At 44.6% G+C, this 19,371-nt stretch overlaps 2 protein-coding genes across 10 annotated transcripts in view; both read right to left on the bottom strand.

Moving 5' to 3' along the window:
* Positions 1 to 19,371, bottom strand: part of WDR7 (WD repeat domain 7) — a 144,260-nt gene that overhangs the window by 63,918 nt on the left and 60,971 nt on the right. For all 9 annotated transcript variants that reach the window (XR_012773568.1, XR_012773567.1, XM_075489070.1 and 6 more), the window contains one exon: positions 4,046 to 4,267. Coding sequence is in view for 7 of the 9 variants with exons in the window: in XM_075489070.1 (XP_075345185.1) it covers positions 4,046 to 4,267 (222 nt within the window). In the remaining 2 variants the exon portion in view is untranslated. The remainder of the gene's footprint in view (positions 1 to 4,045; positions 4,268 to 19,371) is intronic.
* NEDD4L (NEDD4 like E3 ubiquitin protein ligase) overlaps positions 1 to 19,371 on the bottom strand; it is a 564,086-nt gene that overhangs the window by 528,350 nt on the left and 16,365 nt on the right. The window lies entirely within an intron of this gene.

Here is a 19,371-nt window from a genome sequence, read left to right as displayed (position 1 = left end):
GAAATGACTCAAACCAAAGCTGTTCCTGCTACCGTACCATACCTGCTGTTGGAGGCACTGGCGTGTCAGGACTCGGACATGGCCAAGATTACGAGCTAATTAATCTGAGAGGACGAGGAGTTCATCTTGCCGAAATTTCCAAAGACTTCCCCAATTTTCCCTGCCTCAAAGAATATTGCTTAAAAATACTTCAGGCCTGCCAAATACAAATCCAAAAGTCACGTAATACTTCTAAAACCCTTAAGAGCGTTTTCTTGTTCTGTGAAAATGGCATATTTGGGAAAAAAAAGTGCCGTTTAAATGACTATTTCCTGTCAGGGTACCTGTAAGACGTATTTGCTCGTCAGGAAGGAGGACTCTCTTTCTGACTAAAGCAAATCATTACCCCTAAAGCTCATTAGCGTTCCCTGCTCCCTCGCTCCCCTCCCTCAGGTAATTACTCCTGCCACTGAGGAAAGCCTGAACTTCCCCTCTCGGGCTTCCTATGCTCCTCCACGCATGCAAACACACCCAGATCTGAAGAAATGAGTATTGTTGTTATGACTGAATTTTCCAATTCAACTGCCTCTACTTGAGCAAAATACCCGAGAGAATAGTAACCTCTCACCCCTGCGGAAACACGACATGGTACTGCGGGTTCAGGGCAGGTCACGCCGCCAGGACAGCAATACCGACTTTAACCAAATTCTTATAGGAAGGGCTGTACGTAAAATGTGATGAAGATGATCAATTTTACTGCTAATGCCATCATAAACCAAAAGCATAACCCAGTACCTCCCGTTTTTTTTTTCCTCCAACTAGTCTTTATTTCTGATCTTCCTCTGGCTCTTCATCCAATGCAGATAATACTTTATGGCCCTAATCTAAGTTTTCAGCATTTTAGCATGTCAAGCTTCATCTACGTTAAAGACTGCATTTCAACCTATCAGTCAGCCAGACAGTTGTGCGGCGTTTCTGAGATTATGATTAATAGGAGTTCAAAGCTGGAGTTCATAACTCTGCTAACAAAACCAGCTTGCAAATAGACAAAGATACTGGAGAAAAGAACTTGTGAGGATCAAAGACGGGTTCAAGTGTCTCGGCCATGCTTCTGACAAAGCACCACCACCAATTACCAGCTGACATCAGACCTATACAACTGTGAGAATGGCAAAGACAAGGCACTGCTGATGGAAATGATCTGACTTCTCTTCCATAGAAGATTAGGCAACGTTAGGCTTGATAGCCTTTTGGAAGTGAAGCATAAATGAAGCCAACTTTGCTCGTGGAGCGTGCCACTGGAAGACTAGAGAAGACAAAGCTGATCTCTGCACCACCAACAGCTTCCAAACAACGTAGAGAGCACTCTGCACTGCGTGGAGTCTAATAAAGATGTCAGCATCCTCTTATTTCAGGAAACTCCGAAGGACAAGCAAAGCTTGCTTTGTCTCTGTGCCCAAACATCAGCCTGGAAAGAGAAGTCTGACTCAGCCTTGCGCTGTAACAGCAAGACAGGGAAAAACCTGTTTTGTCCAACGTAAGATCCCTTGTGCTGGCTGGGACAGCCAGAGGCACGGGAAAGTCTTCTCCATCCTTGCATTTCCTGATACCATTTGAAGAGACAAACAGCTTAGAAACTTAAACTGGGCAATAAAGCAGAACACACGAGAAAACAAATAAAGACACAAAATACCCCCCCAACGACCCCAGTTTAAAAAAAAGAATTAAAAATACAAGTATTTAAAACAGAGTTCTGTATATGTGCAAGAAACTGTAAAAGAAGAGGAAGCAGAGAACTGCCAGACTTTTTATTTCAGCTTGCAAAGGGCTGACAGCACAGTCCTGTTTACTAAAGCAGTGGAGCTACAAATGAGTTATGAAGATGTCAGTTGAAAAAATGACAGACCTTTCCCTAGGTTTCTCAGAAACATGACTTGGTTTGTGAAGTGCTGCACGGCCAACCCCGGGCTTCCACAGTGTCACAACCAGGACCGCGCATCGTTCAGACGCGAGCACCGTGCTGTGTGTGCATGCTCTCTCAACCAGCCTTTCCTTCGCCTTTCAAAAATCAGTGGAAGAAGCGCCACGCTTCACGGAAGATGAATTTCAACCATCTGCTGCGTGGAAGACGGAGGTTGTGCCTACACCAGCGACTTAAGCAGCGCTCCATGATGTTCTTGAGCTTCTGAACACGACCTTCTCCAACGCAGCTGAAATGGCTGCTAGCTCAGTGCTGCTGTGTGCCGGCTAAGGCCCTCCGGCACAACTCCTGGGCAGGGCTCAGGGCTGCGTCGGCAACGGGCCGCTCCCCACGGGCGGGCGGCACACCACCACGCTTTCTGGAACCTAAGGGAATTCACCAGCGTGGGCGCAAACCATCCCATGCCAACAGGCCTCAACAGAAGGGAGTGGTCTACAATATGCTTAATCTATTAGTACAGTAGCTGTGTTTACCTATTATTGTTACGGTATTATAAAAAGGCAGCACTTCCCCTGCACTTCATTAAAACAAAAATAGAAAATTTATCATCATTATGAAACTCATTATCTGCATATTTTATAGGAAAATGAGTTGGAGTAGAAAATGACTAGGAAAAAACCCAGTTTGTACTACTCTCCAGTACAAGCAAGCAGACACATAAGAAATGAAACCAATACAAAGCATGCCCTCAGTCATGCCGTGGCAGACAAGGCCTTCGAGACTTCTTGTGCTAAACGGACAGAACACTGCTCTGCCAGGCTACCGGCACTCCTCCACATCGTTTTCAGGTTCGACGCACTGAACAGCGCGCTCGGGAGGGAAGCGTGTACAGCTCGTGGAACCAGGGCTCCAGACGGAAGGACAGTCCCCCTCTTTCATCATTACTACCAGTCCTCCCCCGTAATAGCTTTGAGCTGAGACAATACACTGGTTTTCAATTATTTGGTTTTTTCACTTTTCCTCAAAGGCACTCGGGCATCAGGTGAAGACTGAACTAGAGCAGGAGGAGAAGTCCACTGCTGTGGAATTATTTTATAGCTATAGACAGCGGATGTTTTTTCAAGCAATACTGGCAATGAGTCGGTAGCGTGCCAGAGATCTCTTACAGAGATGACAAAGGGGACTTTTGCCAGACTCCACATAAACCAAACAAATACCAGCATGCTCAGGAACCTGGCCAAAATAATTGTATGAACCCCGGGCGCTGTAGTTGCATTCGCCTCTATTAGATTTTGCAACATTAACATCGAATAGTCAATGCACGGATATGTAACCATCTTAGATAAGGTCACATTTACTGTCCGTACTAAGGATAATTACATCAACACCGCAGTACTAATTTTGATACGGGACCGGAATCTTTACATAGCACACCTGGAATTCCTCCATTTTCTATTCGATTCATCTGGCTTTGATTTTTACATCAGATATCTTGCACGCTTCCCCCTACACACACTCCTCATCGCCGAGTGTGTTTTTCTATAGCCTACTGATCCACATCCTAAAACGTCTGTGTGTGAAGTAAGCCAACTTGCCAGCGCTCAGTTGCAGGGGGAATGACTCCACTAAGAGCAAGACCTACCAAGTGCTGGAAAAGAAGATTAGTCAATGCAAGAGGCAGGATGAGCACTGATGCTCTCCTCTCTCTCTCTACTAGCCCGAGGAATGTTTTCAGGATTAAAAAAAAGAACAAATTACATAAACGCAGTCCTAAATGCAAGCATTTGGGTTTAACTGGAGGGGAATACCGGATGTCAGAATTTCAGCAGAAGAGCTGGCTGATGCCAGAAAGCCCCAGACCGGTTCTCCCCCGCGGTCGGTGCCTCCCTCCCAGCAGCACCACTGCAAATCCCACGCCCAGTCACCAGCTCCGCCGCTCCGTTCCGCTCGCTCTATCAGCACCCAGTTCTTGGCAACCTCTTGTGGTGTTGCTTATCGTAAGTTCAAAATTTCTACTCTATCTTTTCCGGTGAAAGGATATTTTAAATGAACTGGTTTGTACTGAAATGTAACCACCACCCCTTCCTCCCCGTCCCCCTGCCCCAAACACCAGAGCAAGGGACCGCAGTATCCTGGGTTACTCACACGTATGCCTTGCCAAGGAATAATTTGATCCACCGCTAGTCAAACCAAATCCCTCGGGAATTTGACTGGAACTGCGTGGCCGAGTGAGAAGTTTTGGAGGTTCAATTTCTGCTCCAAATTCTGCCCCGATCACCCCCAGCAGCACGATGGCCGTGGCTTGCTTCCGTCTCTCTTCATAGGACGTAGATATTTTTTTCATTTGTGGGAGACCGGACAGACAACCTAGAATGAAAAGTAAGAAATATGAGAAAAATCAAAAATGGGGTTGTTCTTTAACCCTCCAAACAACATCGTGTTTCCCAGAGAAAATAAGGTTTCCGTTTAACTTAAATCACGTCTTCGGGACTGTTACTGCCCTTACCAGGATTTTCGGCTGCTGGAGATGATTCCGTTTTCCTTCTCAAAACCTACAACGTACGGTAACAGTCTAAACACCACCTCCTGCAAGGTCTGTCTTCAATGAAACCTACCCTTCAGAAATGGTCAAGACCTCACAGACAAAAAGAGCCACCAGGAAACTGTCCAATTTCAGTTTTATTTGCTCAGTTGATAAGAGATCTGTGGAATTCTGTGTTTGTCTACTTTATGCAAAAGGCGAGTTTTGGGTTGCTTCTTGTTAATTTTAAATTCACGTAACAAGTTGCCTTTTTTTTTTTTTTTTAAAGAAGATGGATTTTTCCGAGAACTTCTTTGTATTATATAAAAGCATCTTTTTGTTTTAGGATCCATCATCGCATTCAGATTCTTACTAACTTTTAGCTAGCAGTATATGCCATTAAACCAAACTAGTATTTTTGTACAGTTACATTTTGTACACGGTACTTTAACAAACATTCTTAAAAACAGTGAAAAAACCTCACTGTATTACGAATTTTAAACTAAACTGAATTTTACGTCATTAGTCTAATATAGCCCAGGGATTTTTAATTTCACCAAGCAGATAAAGTTTATGTTTTTGGGAGCAAAGAAACAAAATCTTAGAAGAAATTGACTGGAATGAAAATCCCGTATTCATTTACTCTGACAAGCACAGCTCACTTTTACCTACAATACTAATTCACTGCCTACTAGGAAATGCCCTACCATATATTCTACAAAAATAATGAAGTCTTAATCCTTCTTACAGCACGCCGCTGTTAAACCTTTGCCGAGAAGTCGGAAGGCACCACCTGGCCCTGCATGCGACTTAGCAGCCTTGCAGATTAATGAAGGGTGAATTAGCGAGTCGCACTCTACGTCTCTCTCTGCTAATGACATGCACGTGGCTCGATAGGAAACGCAACGTTACCTACCAGAAAGCTAACCAAATTCTAGAACCTGTGTTACAAGACCATCCTCGTTCAGGCAACCACGCTGCGGCTGTGACAGCGATGTGCCGGCCAAAAGGGAGAGAAAGACAACGGAAAGCTTAACAATGGTAGGGGAGGAAAAAAAAAGGAAGGAAAAAAATCAATAGTAACTGCCTCCAGAGAAAGAAGGATGAAAACGGGCCGCAACAGACAAAGCAAAAAACGCAGCCCTTTTAATTGTTTAGCAATGGCTTATCCCGCTCCCGCCACCCGCAGACGCCAGTTTCTGGCTAACGCCCGCACGCAGTCCCTTTGCGCGTCAGCCTTCCCGCAGCCTCTCCTCCCCAGCGCCCGGGGAGCGCGAGAGCCGCCAGCGGGTGCGCGGCCGCTCCCGCGGGGCCGTGCGCGCCGGGGCCCGGCACACCCCCTTTCCTGGGGACCCCGCCGAAGGGCATCGCCGCCGGCCGGCGAATGACTGATGGCGGCTCCCTCCCTGCTCCCCGCGGCCGCCTCTAGCCCAGGTGCTCAGACAGAGCCCGGTGTGACATCTTAGATCAAGATGAATTGGCACAAACTCCTGATCCAAGATTGTTTTATACCATTTAATTTAGTTTCTTCCCCTGCTTGGATGAGCACAGCTCTGGTTATGGATTTCTATTCTAATGTGCTGCAGCAGGCGCGGGGAGCAGGCAGCAGAGCAGATGCTGGAGCAGGGGACCGCGGGATGCTGATCAATAGGCGAGGCGCTGACCCCGGCCACGCCGCCCGCGCCGGCCACGGCTCCCGGGCGAGGAAGAAAGGAAGAGCGAACACATGTGCTGCTTCCAGTAGGAAATTAAACGGCGGGGGCACTCGGTGCTGCGCCCTCCCCCCGCCCCGCCTTTCCTTTGATTACAGCGATATGAAGTTAACCCTTCGTGAGATCCCGAAGGACGGATTTCAGAGCGTCCTTCAAATCGTAGGTCCGACTCAACAGAACTTCCACATTCCAACTGCTAACAGCAAATACCAAGCCAGCGGGCATCCGCCGGCTCCGTCTCAACCCGCGCCTCCGCCGTCCCCGGGACGGACACCAGCCCTGCCGTCGCCCAGCACGCGACGAGACCTTCAGCCTGCAATTAATACGGGATCCGGCGAGAAAACTGCCGGGCCCGCAGCGGCGCGGTGCTGCGCGCTCGGCGTGGGCTCGCAGCTGAGCTAATTCCTGCTGCTGACCCCGCGACTCCAGCACCCAGATGTCGAGGAGATAACTCTTTGTTAACCAAACAATAAATTCCAACCAGAACAGGGTGGGAAATATTCTTAGAGTGTTTCATTAGCAATCTGCCATATGATAGTCTTTACCTGCTCGCTGCTGCAGCATAGGATTTTCCATCTCATAAAAACCCAAACCCAAGAAACTAAAAAAAAAAAAAACAACCAACCAACCAAAAAAAAACCCCCCACCAAACCAACCCCCCCAAACCAACAACATCCCAACCCTCCCCCCAGCAACACCCCTCCCCAAAACCTCCAGATGAGAGGGGGGAAAAAACCCCTTAAATATTTTTGTCCTTTTTTTTTTTTTTTTTTTAAATTACTAGCAGAAACACACAATTAATTGTAATGATTTCCTACAAATAAACTGACAGCCATTTGGGAGATTTTAAAATGAAATAATGTCTATAAAAGTAGTCCTTTCTACAGTTTCATTTGTCTCATGAAAATTTGGTATTTTCTCACAGCGACGTGCCTCCATTTAATCATGCTAAAGGGTGACACAGAGATCCATTTTCTTGACAGGACGGTTGATCACCCTATCACAGTAAGAAAATTAATAACCTCAAATAGCTCTATGTGGAAAACAGAAGCTACACTGGTGAAAGGACAAAAACGTTCTACATTTTAGTTGTAAAAATAACACACTTCCAGATCCACACACCAACAGAGAAACCTATCGTGGCCATGCATTTACCCAGCTGGCTTTTCTTGAGACAAAATGACCGTATGAAATATTTCAAAATATCTCAGTTTTTGAGAATCAAACATCCACAACTGCTTAGAGGAGACAGCTTTACAGATAGCATGAAGCAGCGTATTTATTAAGGGTTTAAAATATAGGTAAAATATTTCAGAAGTTTAAATTGTTTAAAAGGCTGTGAGATATTGATTACTTCATTTAAAAAGCAGTCAGAGAGTGCAGCCACGAGGTCAGGATAAATTTAACAGTTTGAAGCACTTTACTAAATAACTCTAAAGATCATGTTAATTGGCTTTGCACAGTTCTTGGGTAAAATTAATTTTATCCTAGCTTACAATAAAAGGATTAAAAGACAAATTAAGTTCTCCAGGTTTAACTGGAATAGGAATCAATGGATTTGAATTAAGGCTGAAGGCGGTTTTATGAGAGATGGACTACTACCAGATACTTTATATCTGCTATTAGGCGCATACTGATGGTACTCCTGCGTCGTATCAGGTATTAAAGCCTCGCAGAAGCGGGTGCCAGACCCATTCATTACGATCCACCATACCGTCCGCGCGCACAGTGCTGCCGCGGTGGCTCCGAGCGCAGAAGGGCGGCCTCCGGCAGCCCCGGTCCACCAAAACCGTGCCCAGCCCTGCTCCAGCAAATGGCTACCGTCAGAGAGCCACCCGGCCACAGCATGGTGAACGACAGCCCAACGCAATTAAATGGGGGGTTGTAATTACGTCCAATCATTTACATGTAATCACCCAGATTCAGACACAATGTTTAACAGGCGTAAAACTCTTTAAAGTGAAAAACCCTAGGAAAGATGTTGCAGGAGCTGCATTTCCATTGCCATACGCTCCGATGGCCGAGAGAGAATCCTCATCTGAGCTCCAATACCGACGCACAGCGCCAGGTACGCCACAGCGAGGGTCATCAGGCTTTCGGCAGCAGTAAGCCCGTTAAAGTACACAGTATTTTGAAAACATATATATTATATTTGAAATGAATAAAATAATTTGCTTGAGACCACAAATGTACCCTGAATCAAATGGGGTAGAGAACTCAGACCTTGCATCCCAACCTGGTTTTTTAAGGGTACAAAGAAAACCGACAACCAAAGCCCTCTCGATTTTTGTCACAGTTTGTATTTCCCAGCACCGAACGCACGCAGTCAGAAATCGCTATCTAGAGGTGAAAGCTTGCAAACTGAACTCCGTGAAAAGCATCGTCACTTTTCCCTCCTGCCTGCCAGGTCCCTCTCTCCGCATTTCTTTTGACAAGTTTTCTGTTTATTAATGAAGGGGAGGTTTGTAACTGGGCAGGTTGGGGTAAGGGTTTCCATCCATCCTTCTTTTTCCTCTTTCAGGCCTGAAAAAATATCTAGTTAGTTAAACTCAAGAGAATCCTCGCAGTCCTTTGGGAAGCGAACACACACCAAAATGTGGCAGACACAGAACTTATCAGCAACAACCACAGAAACTCTTCACTTTTGCAACTGTAATCGTTTCTCTGTGCTAGATGGGATATTCTAAAAGAACACACAAGAGCTACGGGGGGAAACGCAACTCTGCTTACATTCATCTTGGCTGTCAATAATTGAAAATATTTCTTCATTTCAATTGTACTACTTTCTTACAGTAAATAAATTTACATAATGCTCTGCTTGTGACCTAAAAAGGAAGTGGCAAGAAACTTTAAGAAAACTATATACTAAATGTGCCTATGAGACACACTTATCCTTACCTTTAATTGTTCAGGATTCTTGAAGCCATGCTATGGGTTTGCCTACTTTTCTGGTTTTTAAGATTACACACAGAAGAATAATTACAGTAATTTCAGCACCTCCTGGAAGCTTATAAAGCCAGAAAGCTCACAATAAAACAGAACTGAAAAATATTATAAAGAAATAACAGTAACAGAAAGTGACCACGAGGAAAATGCGGAAAGACAGGGAACAATCTATTTTATCTAGCCTTATGAAAACTGTGGTTACTCGTTACTAACCTCACATTATTAAAAGTATTTTGATTGCTTGGCAGCGAGGCCATTCCCATACCCACAGCTCCCTCCACTGGCACAGCAGGGACGGCTCCTCCGCCAGCCCAGCGCGGCAATCGCGTGGGCGCGGGACGCCGGACGGCTCTGACCCCACGCGCCGCCGGAGCTCCGCACGGCTTCCTCCCGCTGCATTGCTAAAACATATTAAGTGACTCCACAGAGCCTCTTCCTGTCGCTACAGTTTGGCTTAGCTGGAATAACCGCCTCGGGTTTTAAGAAAATGAACCACCTTCCCCATCACAGCGACAACAGCGGCAGCAGCGACAAAAAGCAAACCAAAAACCCACCATGCCCCAAGACGACGGCGTGGATTTTGGACGCAGGTCTTTCGCGTACGAGTCACCTTTGCTAAATACACTTCTGGTAATTGAAGTTACATTTTCTTAAATATTAGCTGTTCCTACTATCAGAGTGCAAACGCAACACACGTGAGAAAACTCGGTCCAATAGAAGGAAAAATAAATCCGTGCCTAAGGCCACCTTTCCCCGGACTCCTTCCCGCTGCGCAAGCCTCTCCTCAGCCCGGGAGCCGACGTTCCTGCCGGGCAGGGCAGGGCCGGCGCAAGGGGCCGGTGGGGAGCTGCCCCAGGAAGCCCTGCCGGCCCAGCCAAGACAGTCGGCTCTCAACGCGCTGCTTCCCTCGGTCGCCCCGTGTGCTCAGAACGCTTCTACTGACGAGAGCGCTGAACACCACGGAAAGGCTTCTTCTGATGAAATAACGTATCAAGAAAAATTGTGAGAGGACACGCACCCGCGTGAAATAAGCCACCGTGGGCTGCCGAACACCCGCCCAAGTTAAAGCTACCTTTGTCAAGATTTCACTTACGCGCTCATTCTCCTGCCTCTTACAAGAAAAAGGCAAAGATACAAAGCTTTTTCTTTGGAGCAACTTATTTCTATTTTCAGTCTTTTGTTCATTGATAGCAAAGAAATATCTGCAAATACGGAAAACTGACACATTCCTGAAGCTGTGACCCTTACCTCTTATAAACCGGAGCAATTCCAGTGTCTTCAATGTATTTATGAGATCTACATGAGCGCAGACAGCTCACCTATTTTGTGAAACTAATTTTTTTTTCTCCCACATTAAAAAAAAAAAAAAAAAAAATCCAACTTCCAACTTGACTACCACCATGACAGAAACCTGGCAATACAGTGGCAGGTTAGAGAGACCTTATCTGTGATTGCTAACTCTGAAATCTAATATTTATCGCTATTAGGCATTTTTTATCACTTTCATTTTTGCTGTTCTCCTAGTACTTCACATTGGGCTGTTCCAGGAAGCACATACGAGATGGAGACCCAGACTCAGATTTCAAACACTAGCTTGCTCATTATGACATAACGCATTTTGTAATCAACCTTTTTACTACTCCTTTAACTGAGACCAGAACTATAAAAGATTAAAAACAAACTACACTGCAACATTATCTATCTATCGTTCAAATGCACAGTTTGAATGAAATTTGCTCAGGAGAAGAAGTACAAGCATTTTAGTGTCAAAACAATTACTATTCTTAAATTAAATCTTTTGCTGTGTTTGATAAAGATATCTGCTTTCAAACTATTAGATACGAAGAGCCACATAAGAAGAAACCAAGACATTTTATGAAAGTTTCCTGCACATTTTTATTACTCATACTGATAAGTTACATGTGCTTTAAAAAGAGATACGTATACGTTTAGATAATGAAAGAGGACTTGATAACACCACTTGAAAATAAAGTTAGGTAAGGGTGTGCAAAAGAATTGCTCTGGAATCAAAACAAAAGCTGGGGTTTGGGTGTTGGGTTTTTTTGTTTGGTTGGTTTGTTTTGCTTTTGTTTTTTCCTCCCCCAAAGGTCTCCTCCCTACTGGCACGCCGAGCTGATTTATTTGATAATGCCTGTCTTGTTATTTTCTTTTCGTGTCCACAGCCAAGTATTTGAAATAATAGAGCATTGTTACTACTATAAAAACTGGAAGTGTTTAAACTTCATTTTTCTAATATTTCATAGGACATCTTACAACAGACAAGTTTAATTATTAAATATCAGTAAGTCACATAGCTTTGTATTATTAAAGGCAGGACATTTTCTGGTTTACTTTTTGATAATACATTCCCTGTGGGACGCCAGTAATATGGTTTCATGCAGGTAGTCAGCTGCAGCAGCTTTAAAAGAGAGGAGAATTATAAAACCTCTCATGGTGAATAATAGTATTTATTAGGTGAGTATAAAGTATTATTTTTAGAAAAGACTGTTGCAGCCACCAAGAGATTTGGCTGCAAAAATGGGGGGGGGGGGGGGGGGAGTTCATCTTTGTTAAATCTTTCATTCATTTAAGACCCTATCTCAAATCAAAGGGTCTGACACCCCCCCCCCCCCCCCGACCTCAGGCCAGACACCCGGGGAGGTCAGAGTCCACATGTGAATCCCCCCAGTTTATCCACGTGGTACACCGAAACATGCACTACTGAAAAATGGCCATGTATTTGTTAATTAAATTTTTCAGGATAATGAAACCTGTCAGGAATCTGTTAGCCTCCAATCAAAGCATTACATAGCAGCGACTGGCAGCCTTAAGGGTTAAGACGCTGGGTTTCTTCTGCATAGGTGGTGCTATTTTAAGCCAATAGTGTGTTTAAATCCACACCAATGAAATCAATACAGCACTGCTCTACTCAAGGTGAGACCAAATAAACCTGTCGGAAGCTCTGAGAAATGGGCTTTGCAGTACACACCGAGCGCTAAGTGCCTTTCAGTCCAGAGATCTGTCATTAAATAATCATTAGCCATCACTCATTCTTCCTAAAAAGCTCAACGCCTGAACTCCTCCGGTACCGGCCAGCAGCAGCGCAGCCCCCGTGCTCATTAGCGCCTGGGGCCGGTCGCTCCGCTCCCGCGCGCACACCGGGACGGCAGCTCCGCTCCGCTGCCAATGCCGCGCCCGCCCACCTTGCAGCCCGCCAGGCCTGCTTCAGGCACCAAGCACGCCCCGAAGGTTTTACAAATTCAGTTACCGGGCTTTACCTGCAACGAGACAAGAGGCCAACGTGTAGCACGGCCCCATCTGCATTGACCCACGCACCTAGGATTTACCCAAAGCGTTCCGTACCTTGGAAAAGCTGGACAGCATCGCCTAAATCCCAGGCTGCTTCACGCCTTCAGAAAGCTAGTGATAGATGACATGTATTAATTACTCTCACACAGTTATAGATTCTTATCTGGCCTCACCGCAACGTTCTTCTACAGTAGGAAACGTTGCCTCAAGTGCCAATGATTACTTTATAACAAAGCCATATGAAACTAGCAGCAAACTGGTTTTGCCTATGTAACTGCAAATACCGAGGTTGCCGTTGTCAGTCACTGTCTGCCTGTAACGTACTAATAAAAACCCAGGAGACATTTAACGCTGAATACCTGAAGCAAGGAAAACAATAATAAATTTCATTTGTGGATTACACAGGCATAGAGGTTAACCTGTTTTCTCTCAGCAATAAACGTTCCTTTTTCACCGGTGCTTTGTGAACTCCGCACTGAAAACATCTGTTCGCTTTGCAAAAGCGAGCGAACAAATTAGCTGTTCCCTTCAGTATGAACGTGTTTTCACCAACAAGCTCGACTAAGCAATCATCTTAAACCAATTTAATTCTGTTGTAAGCCATGTAGCCCAAAGTATTTAATAACTTGAGAATTAAATTTTACCACAGTGACATTTGATTGTTCCGTACCACATCCGAAAACCACAGCCGTCAGTCACGTATCAATTGTCCCCTAACCTTGCCGTTTCAATTTTTACATGCAGTTTTGTGCTGCAATTTCCAGAAATCCGTATTTCTCTTCATTACTGTCTACATAAATGAGTCAAATAAAAGCATTTTCAACGTTCATTGTACCTTCTCAAAATGTTGATTATAACCACTTCAACGTCACTTCTAATAAGGGGAGTTGTGATGCAGTAACTCAGGGCTGTGAGAACAGCAAGTCACGCTGAATAAAACGTGCCTGATATTTCCCCATCGGAACAGCAGAATCCATTTTGTCTGTGACTGCTTCCCCGCTCTCAGCCCTGCAAGGAAGCAGCATCCTCACCCATTTTGTGCTCCCAGATGCTGCAGCACAGGGAAATATTCCGTCACAAAAGGAAGGGCACAGCAGAAGAGAAGATTCCAGTGAACTGCAACCGATTGGAACGGTGGCTGCAAAAACTACTCACTCTCCGTAGAAAAGCACATTTTGCACGTGAGCCCAGCAGCCTTACGAAAATTAGCGATGTCTGTCTTACAGCTTTCTAAATGAATGACAACTCTGAGCATTTAAATAACTCTCCCATTAAATTATACACAATTTGTAATTCCATCGGGGAAACCAAATATGACCGAATAGTGAAAGACTGCATTATTAACATTTGTATGAGAAGTAACTCTTTTGCACATAACTAAAGCTATATTTTTTTCAACAGCATTTAATAAGCTGTTAATAAGAGACAATTAAAGAAATTTATTGTTGCGTTTCAGATCTCTCTAGACATAGATAAGACTTCAATAAAATCGGTACAGATCTGGACTTCACATTCTGAAGTGTGGTTATTATTTTATTGAAAGGAATGTTAAAACTATTTTAAATTATAGTAATTTTGAAACCGAATGGCAACTTTTCTGATGCTTTATGAAAAGATGTTGTCGCTATTGGAAATCAATAGGAAGACAGAAGAAATCGGATAGCTATGATTTGCCAAGAAATCAATAAGAAATCGAGCAATATCAGAACCCATACTCTTTAACTTTTACATATTAAAATTCAACTTGCACGTGAACAGAACGTTAAGAATTTCCAGGAGAAAACACAGGAGGTGCCCTGATATTTTTCTGACCTATCTATCGTATCATGTCTGACGATTTAAGGTATTTTGCTTTTAAGACCTTTCTGATTTTGACAGATTAAAATACATTCCCCCTGCTTCAAGACGTTATTTAATTTGAAATTATTTAATACATCCTTCAGAACATTCTGTAACGCAAAAAAAAATCACCACCGAATATTTATTTGCCGGCACCTCCTACGATGCTTTGCACCAGCCATCGCTGGGAGGGACGGGGGGAGCTTTCGGCTGCAAAGCCCCAAACCTGCACTTAGGGAACAGTGGTGGGAGAACAACATGTAGTGTTGAGCAGCACCCCACAACAAAACAAGTTGTGCTCTACAGAAATAGTCAGGGAAAAAGGAAAGCTTTTAGCAGCATGACAAAGAGGATTTAGACTGAGATGAGGGCTGCAATTCATCAGGAATTTTTTCCCCCAACTTAGCCCACAAAGAAACGCGTAGGGAAGTACTTGGCAGCACCGTTCCAGCGCCTTCGCATACAGCCTTTGCACTCCGGCTACGTCCTGCTACGACACTAGAGGTACACAAACACATTTGAGATCTCCCCCTGCACCTATGGAGGGAAAGGAATTCCACTAATACTGTGAAACACGTTTTAATATTTATTTCTCACTTGTTTAGCAATATAGAGAGTCTTTAGACCAATATTCTTTAATAGGCATAACAATTTTATTTAAACTATAGTAGACTTTACCTTTCAGGGGATCATTTTAATCAAATGGTGAAACCAGCAAGACGTAATTCTCATTTTCTGAGTCACTGTCATCTAATACAGCGAGAAACCGGAAAAAGCAAGCATCTCCCTGAGAGGCAGGTGGGGGTTCTCACGGGAGCAAGAGGCAGCAGCAGGGAGGGAGGAAGCCCCAGGGCAGTGCCAGAACCGCACCGGCCCCGCAGAAGCCGAAGGCCGTCCACCGCGGCCGGGGAGCCCCGGGGCCGAGGCGGTGCGATTCACGGCCCTGCGAGCCATTCCCACCCCGCAGCAGGACAAGGTCGCGGGCTGGTGCGGGCAGGGAGGGACCCGGCGGTGCCTTTCAGCAGACACGATTTACACACGGCTTTATCGAGGGCTCCAGCGCTGAATACAGAACACACTCTATTTGGCTTTCAGTCAATTAAGCTTTAAGCTGTCAGCAAACAAGACTTTTAAGTTAATTTTGAATCACCACAAATCAAGTTGAAGGTTGTGAAAGGGCACGCTCACATGCCGGCATGAAAAAAGGCAGTTTAATTGCCTCTGAATAGCTATTATATGCTGCAATTGGCCTATTGAATCTTAGATGATCTATTTATTTATCAAAGTGCAAAGACTGGTAAAAGAATGGAACGTATGAACTTTAATCATCTTCTCTCTTGCCTAAGTGGGTAAAATTAAAGTTTTTGCATATAAAAAGTACTACTGAAATTAGTCTTTTAACACAGTTTGATATGTTTGCATTATATTTTATTTTTGAATAGTTACAGCTGTCCAAACTACAGCCGAAATGTGAAAACAAGCTATTTCCAAAAGGTATTGCTTTTTTTTTTTAAACTTCCATCAGCTTTTTCATTTACTATGTAGATAACTGATGTTTTGAACCTGCTAGCTTGAAAACCTGACTATCCAGAAGAAGGTATAGAAAAATGCTATAAAATGTTATAAAACCAGCTGCTGTTAAAACGTGTTACAAAAAACTGCTCTAAATTTCATACCAGACCTCTGTCTTCATGAAAAATACTTTTCTTTAGAATAAAATGACATCAGACAGCACCCACAGGAATGGGTCTTTAGAACTTAAAACTTGTTTTCGTCAATCTACCTAGAAAAACCGCCACACAAACTAAGGAAATACCATTTTTAAAATGTATCAATAGAACTAATAATATTAAGAAGAACATCCTCTCACTTCGCTGTGACTAATCCTGTGCTTAAGATACACAGTTAACCATGGAAGGCTGGTTTATCAAGACAATGCATATACATGCGCAGATCAAACAGTAATGCCTCGAGTTATTACAAGTGAATGGACACGACTCCTCTTTTTGTAACTGACTACAAGAAGACGCTTTCAAACATGACGAGTCCAACCAGCAGCAATTCTTCACTTGTTAAATGAAGCAAGATTTTGACTAGGTATTCTCCCTCCCTTTTAATCCTGATCAGGGAGCCTGGGGGGATTCTCACCACATGTCTTAGGTACCTGAAGGACAACCCAGGACCCTAATTTCCCTGAGTTACTGGAAAGAGGCAGGGAAGGACATTGAGAACACCAAAGTCAGGTGCTTAAAGGGGCAGACTGGTACCCACTGTTTATCGTTCTAAACGTCACCCTGGTACCCGGTACAGCTTTTGATTTTCATCGTTCCTATCACCCTGGGGGAAGATTCACAACCTGAAATTGTGAGCACAGCTCCCTTACCCACTTAACATTGACCTCACTCAAAACCCGCCACATTTTATGTTCTTCCTGTCATCAGGTCCTGCAAAACTTGTGTGAAGAAGTGTGGTTTGCATATAAAAATTATGCATAGAAGAATTATGCATAGCTAAAAAACGCCTTCAAAAAAATAACTGAGAAGTAGTGAAAGAGATCTGCCAATGATGGAGAAAAAATAACCAAAACTAAGTGTATGAAAAGCTGACTGTTCCAAGTTGACTGTTCCAGCACTGGAAGAGACCACGTGTAAGGAAATGGTGCGTTTATGACCGCATCTCTCATTTCACATCTGCATTTAACCAAGCTGTCACATATCATGAGGAAAGTCCAGCTGGAGCTCAGGAGAAAGAGGCCACTGCTACAGCGACGGCTCGGGCTCCGGGGAGCTGGAGAAGGGGAGAGGAGAGGCCGGCCGCAGAGAGCATGGGAGGCAGAGCCCAGGACGGTCCTACAGGCACGGGCCAGTCTGCCGGGCTCCCACCGTTATGACTACCTCCCGCTGGCTTTGAGCAGCGCAGCTCATCACACGGCATGAGAAGAGATGAGCCAGGAGGATTTTCTGAGAGAGAAGCAGAGCTTCCACAGAGCACTGAGCCATGCAAGGAAGACGAATGTTTAGGGCAAACGAGATGCAACAGCTACTCGCTATATCCAGGTGACCACACAAGACTTTCCTTGGGCAGAAAGGTGAAGGATGGGGGTTTTATGGTGAATATTGATGAGCTCAGCCTGGCGTAGCGCGCAGACTGGTACAGACCACAGTCCTGCTATCACAAACAATTACCTGGTTGACAATTTCTGCTCAGCAGGTTGTTGTGCTACTGGGTGCCCGTAGCTAGTTCTGGGATCTCAACACGGCGAAATATTTTCTTCTTCTTTAAGTCCAACATAGACTTACTTAGTGCTGAGACAGCACCTGATATTTTTGAGAAGGAAAATAGGTCAGAGGAGGTGATAAGGCATTAAAGTCACAAGAGCAGTACACAGAGCAAACGTGTTTTAAACCGATGAAGAGGGAACCTCTGAAAGGATTACTCCAAGAAATGTAGTCTACGGATTGTTGGGGTTACAGAAAGTGTTCAGACGACACATCAAAGCTCACGCACCCAGGGGTGAGGAGACCACGGGACCCATACACACCTCATCTCTTCCCTCACGAATCAAAGCAGACCCTAAGGCACCAGCAGTTTAACTGAGAGTTAGAAGAGATGTTCTGCACCCACACAAGTAAACTCTGCCCATGTTCGGTTCTTTTAATAAGCTGTACGTAATTACAAAGAAAATTGTGGCTTGACATTTTAAACCTCATTTAACACCTATGTAATTTTTCACCAGCGAGTCCAAAAACGTAAATTAAAAAAGCGCAGAGGTTTCAGGTCTTTGCTTTAGATCACTACTTCATTGCCTCAGGAATTAGTATAACCTCAGGGCAATAGCATTTAGATATCTAAGTAATAAACACAGCAATTTCAGAATTGTTATTCCTGCTGTTGATGCAGTAAATTCATATTCTGCAGTGAACTTTCTGGATTACAGGTGGAAAACAGCTCACTGGTTACGTAAAACGGTAGACAGTGATCCCAAACTACAGATGTCCAGTAAACTTCAACAACAAAAAAAATAAACCTTCTCAGATTTCAGAAGTTGCTTCCCAGACTGTACGTTATATTTAACCATATAATGGTCATGAAGTAAAGTGATTCCTGCAATGATAACCAGCACAAGCTTCCGGGGAAAGTAATCTCCACACGGAAATTCCTAGACCCCAGTAGTTCTTACGGCGACATTCGTAAGAACCGTCTTCCACGTGGAAACGGTTCATTTACGCAAGTAAATACTGCTAAAAGCCGTCGATTGGGTGCACGTTAACAGCAGAACAGCTCCTTAAAGCATTTGGTCCATGATTAAAGCTAACATCCCAAGCCACTTACACCTCGCCAGCACCGTTATATTCAGCACGTGCAATCAAGCTTAAACTGACTGAGGTGGATTGAGGAAACGGGAGAGATGTTTGCGACTGTTTGTCACCACACCTCTCTGACACGCCGGACGCCAGAAGGAGCCGTACCAGTGCTGTCACACGTCCCAGAGCCAGCACGGGAGCGGCGTTCCCTGCACTGCCCGCGTCCTACCAAAGGCCTCAGGGCCGCCGCCCTCCTTGCTCGGGCCGCGGCACGCGCCGTCCGGGCCTCCCCGCCCGCTGCCGCCTCCGGCTGCCACGCGGGGAGCGAAACTCCTCTGCCGAACGCACGCATACACAGACTTGCTGCGCCTCTGGAGACGTTCTTCAAATTTAAGACAAGCAGGACGATATAGACTTTTTTTAGGCAAAACAACTGCTGTCAAGAAGTTGGCTAAGAGCAGTACCGAAGCTGGTGGCCTTGACGTGTCCCAAACGCACCACCCAGCAATGACAGAAACCAGAAACTGTTCAGACGCTCTTGTGCCTCAACCATCAAAGAAAACGCCCTATAGAGATGTAAGCATATTCCTGCCACACACTTTATCATTACGCCAATAATAGTTTTTCTTTTTTGGTTCTAAAAAGTACAGGATGTACGAAGTTTTTCGTTGCAATGCTAACCAAAACAGAAACACAACGGAATAGAAAGAAAAAACAAAGACATGAGGACTCTCAAAACCCCCCACATTTTAATATGCTGCTTTTATAACCTGTGCCTCTAAGACTCCACTTCTACACCGGGAGAGATTATTCTAAATAATTTTCTTTTGACTTTAGCAA

This window comes from Mycteria americana (assembly GCF_035582795.1).
Source record: "Mycteria americana isolate JAX WOST 10 ecotype Jacksonville Zoo and Gardens chromosome Z unlocalized genomic scaffold, USCA_MyAme_1.0 Scaffold_30, whole genome shotgun sequence".
Lineage (NCBI taxonomy): Eukaryota > Metazoa > Chordata > Aves > Ciconiiformes > Ciconiidae > Mycteria > Mycteria americana.
This window is presented reverse-complemented; position numbering and strand designations above follow the sequence as displayed.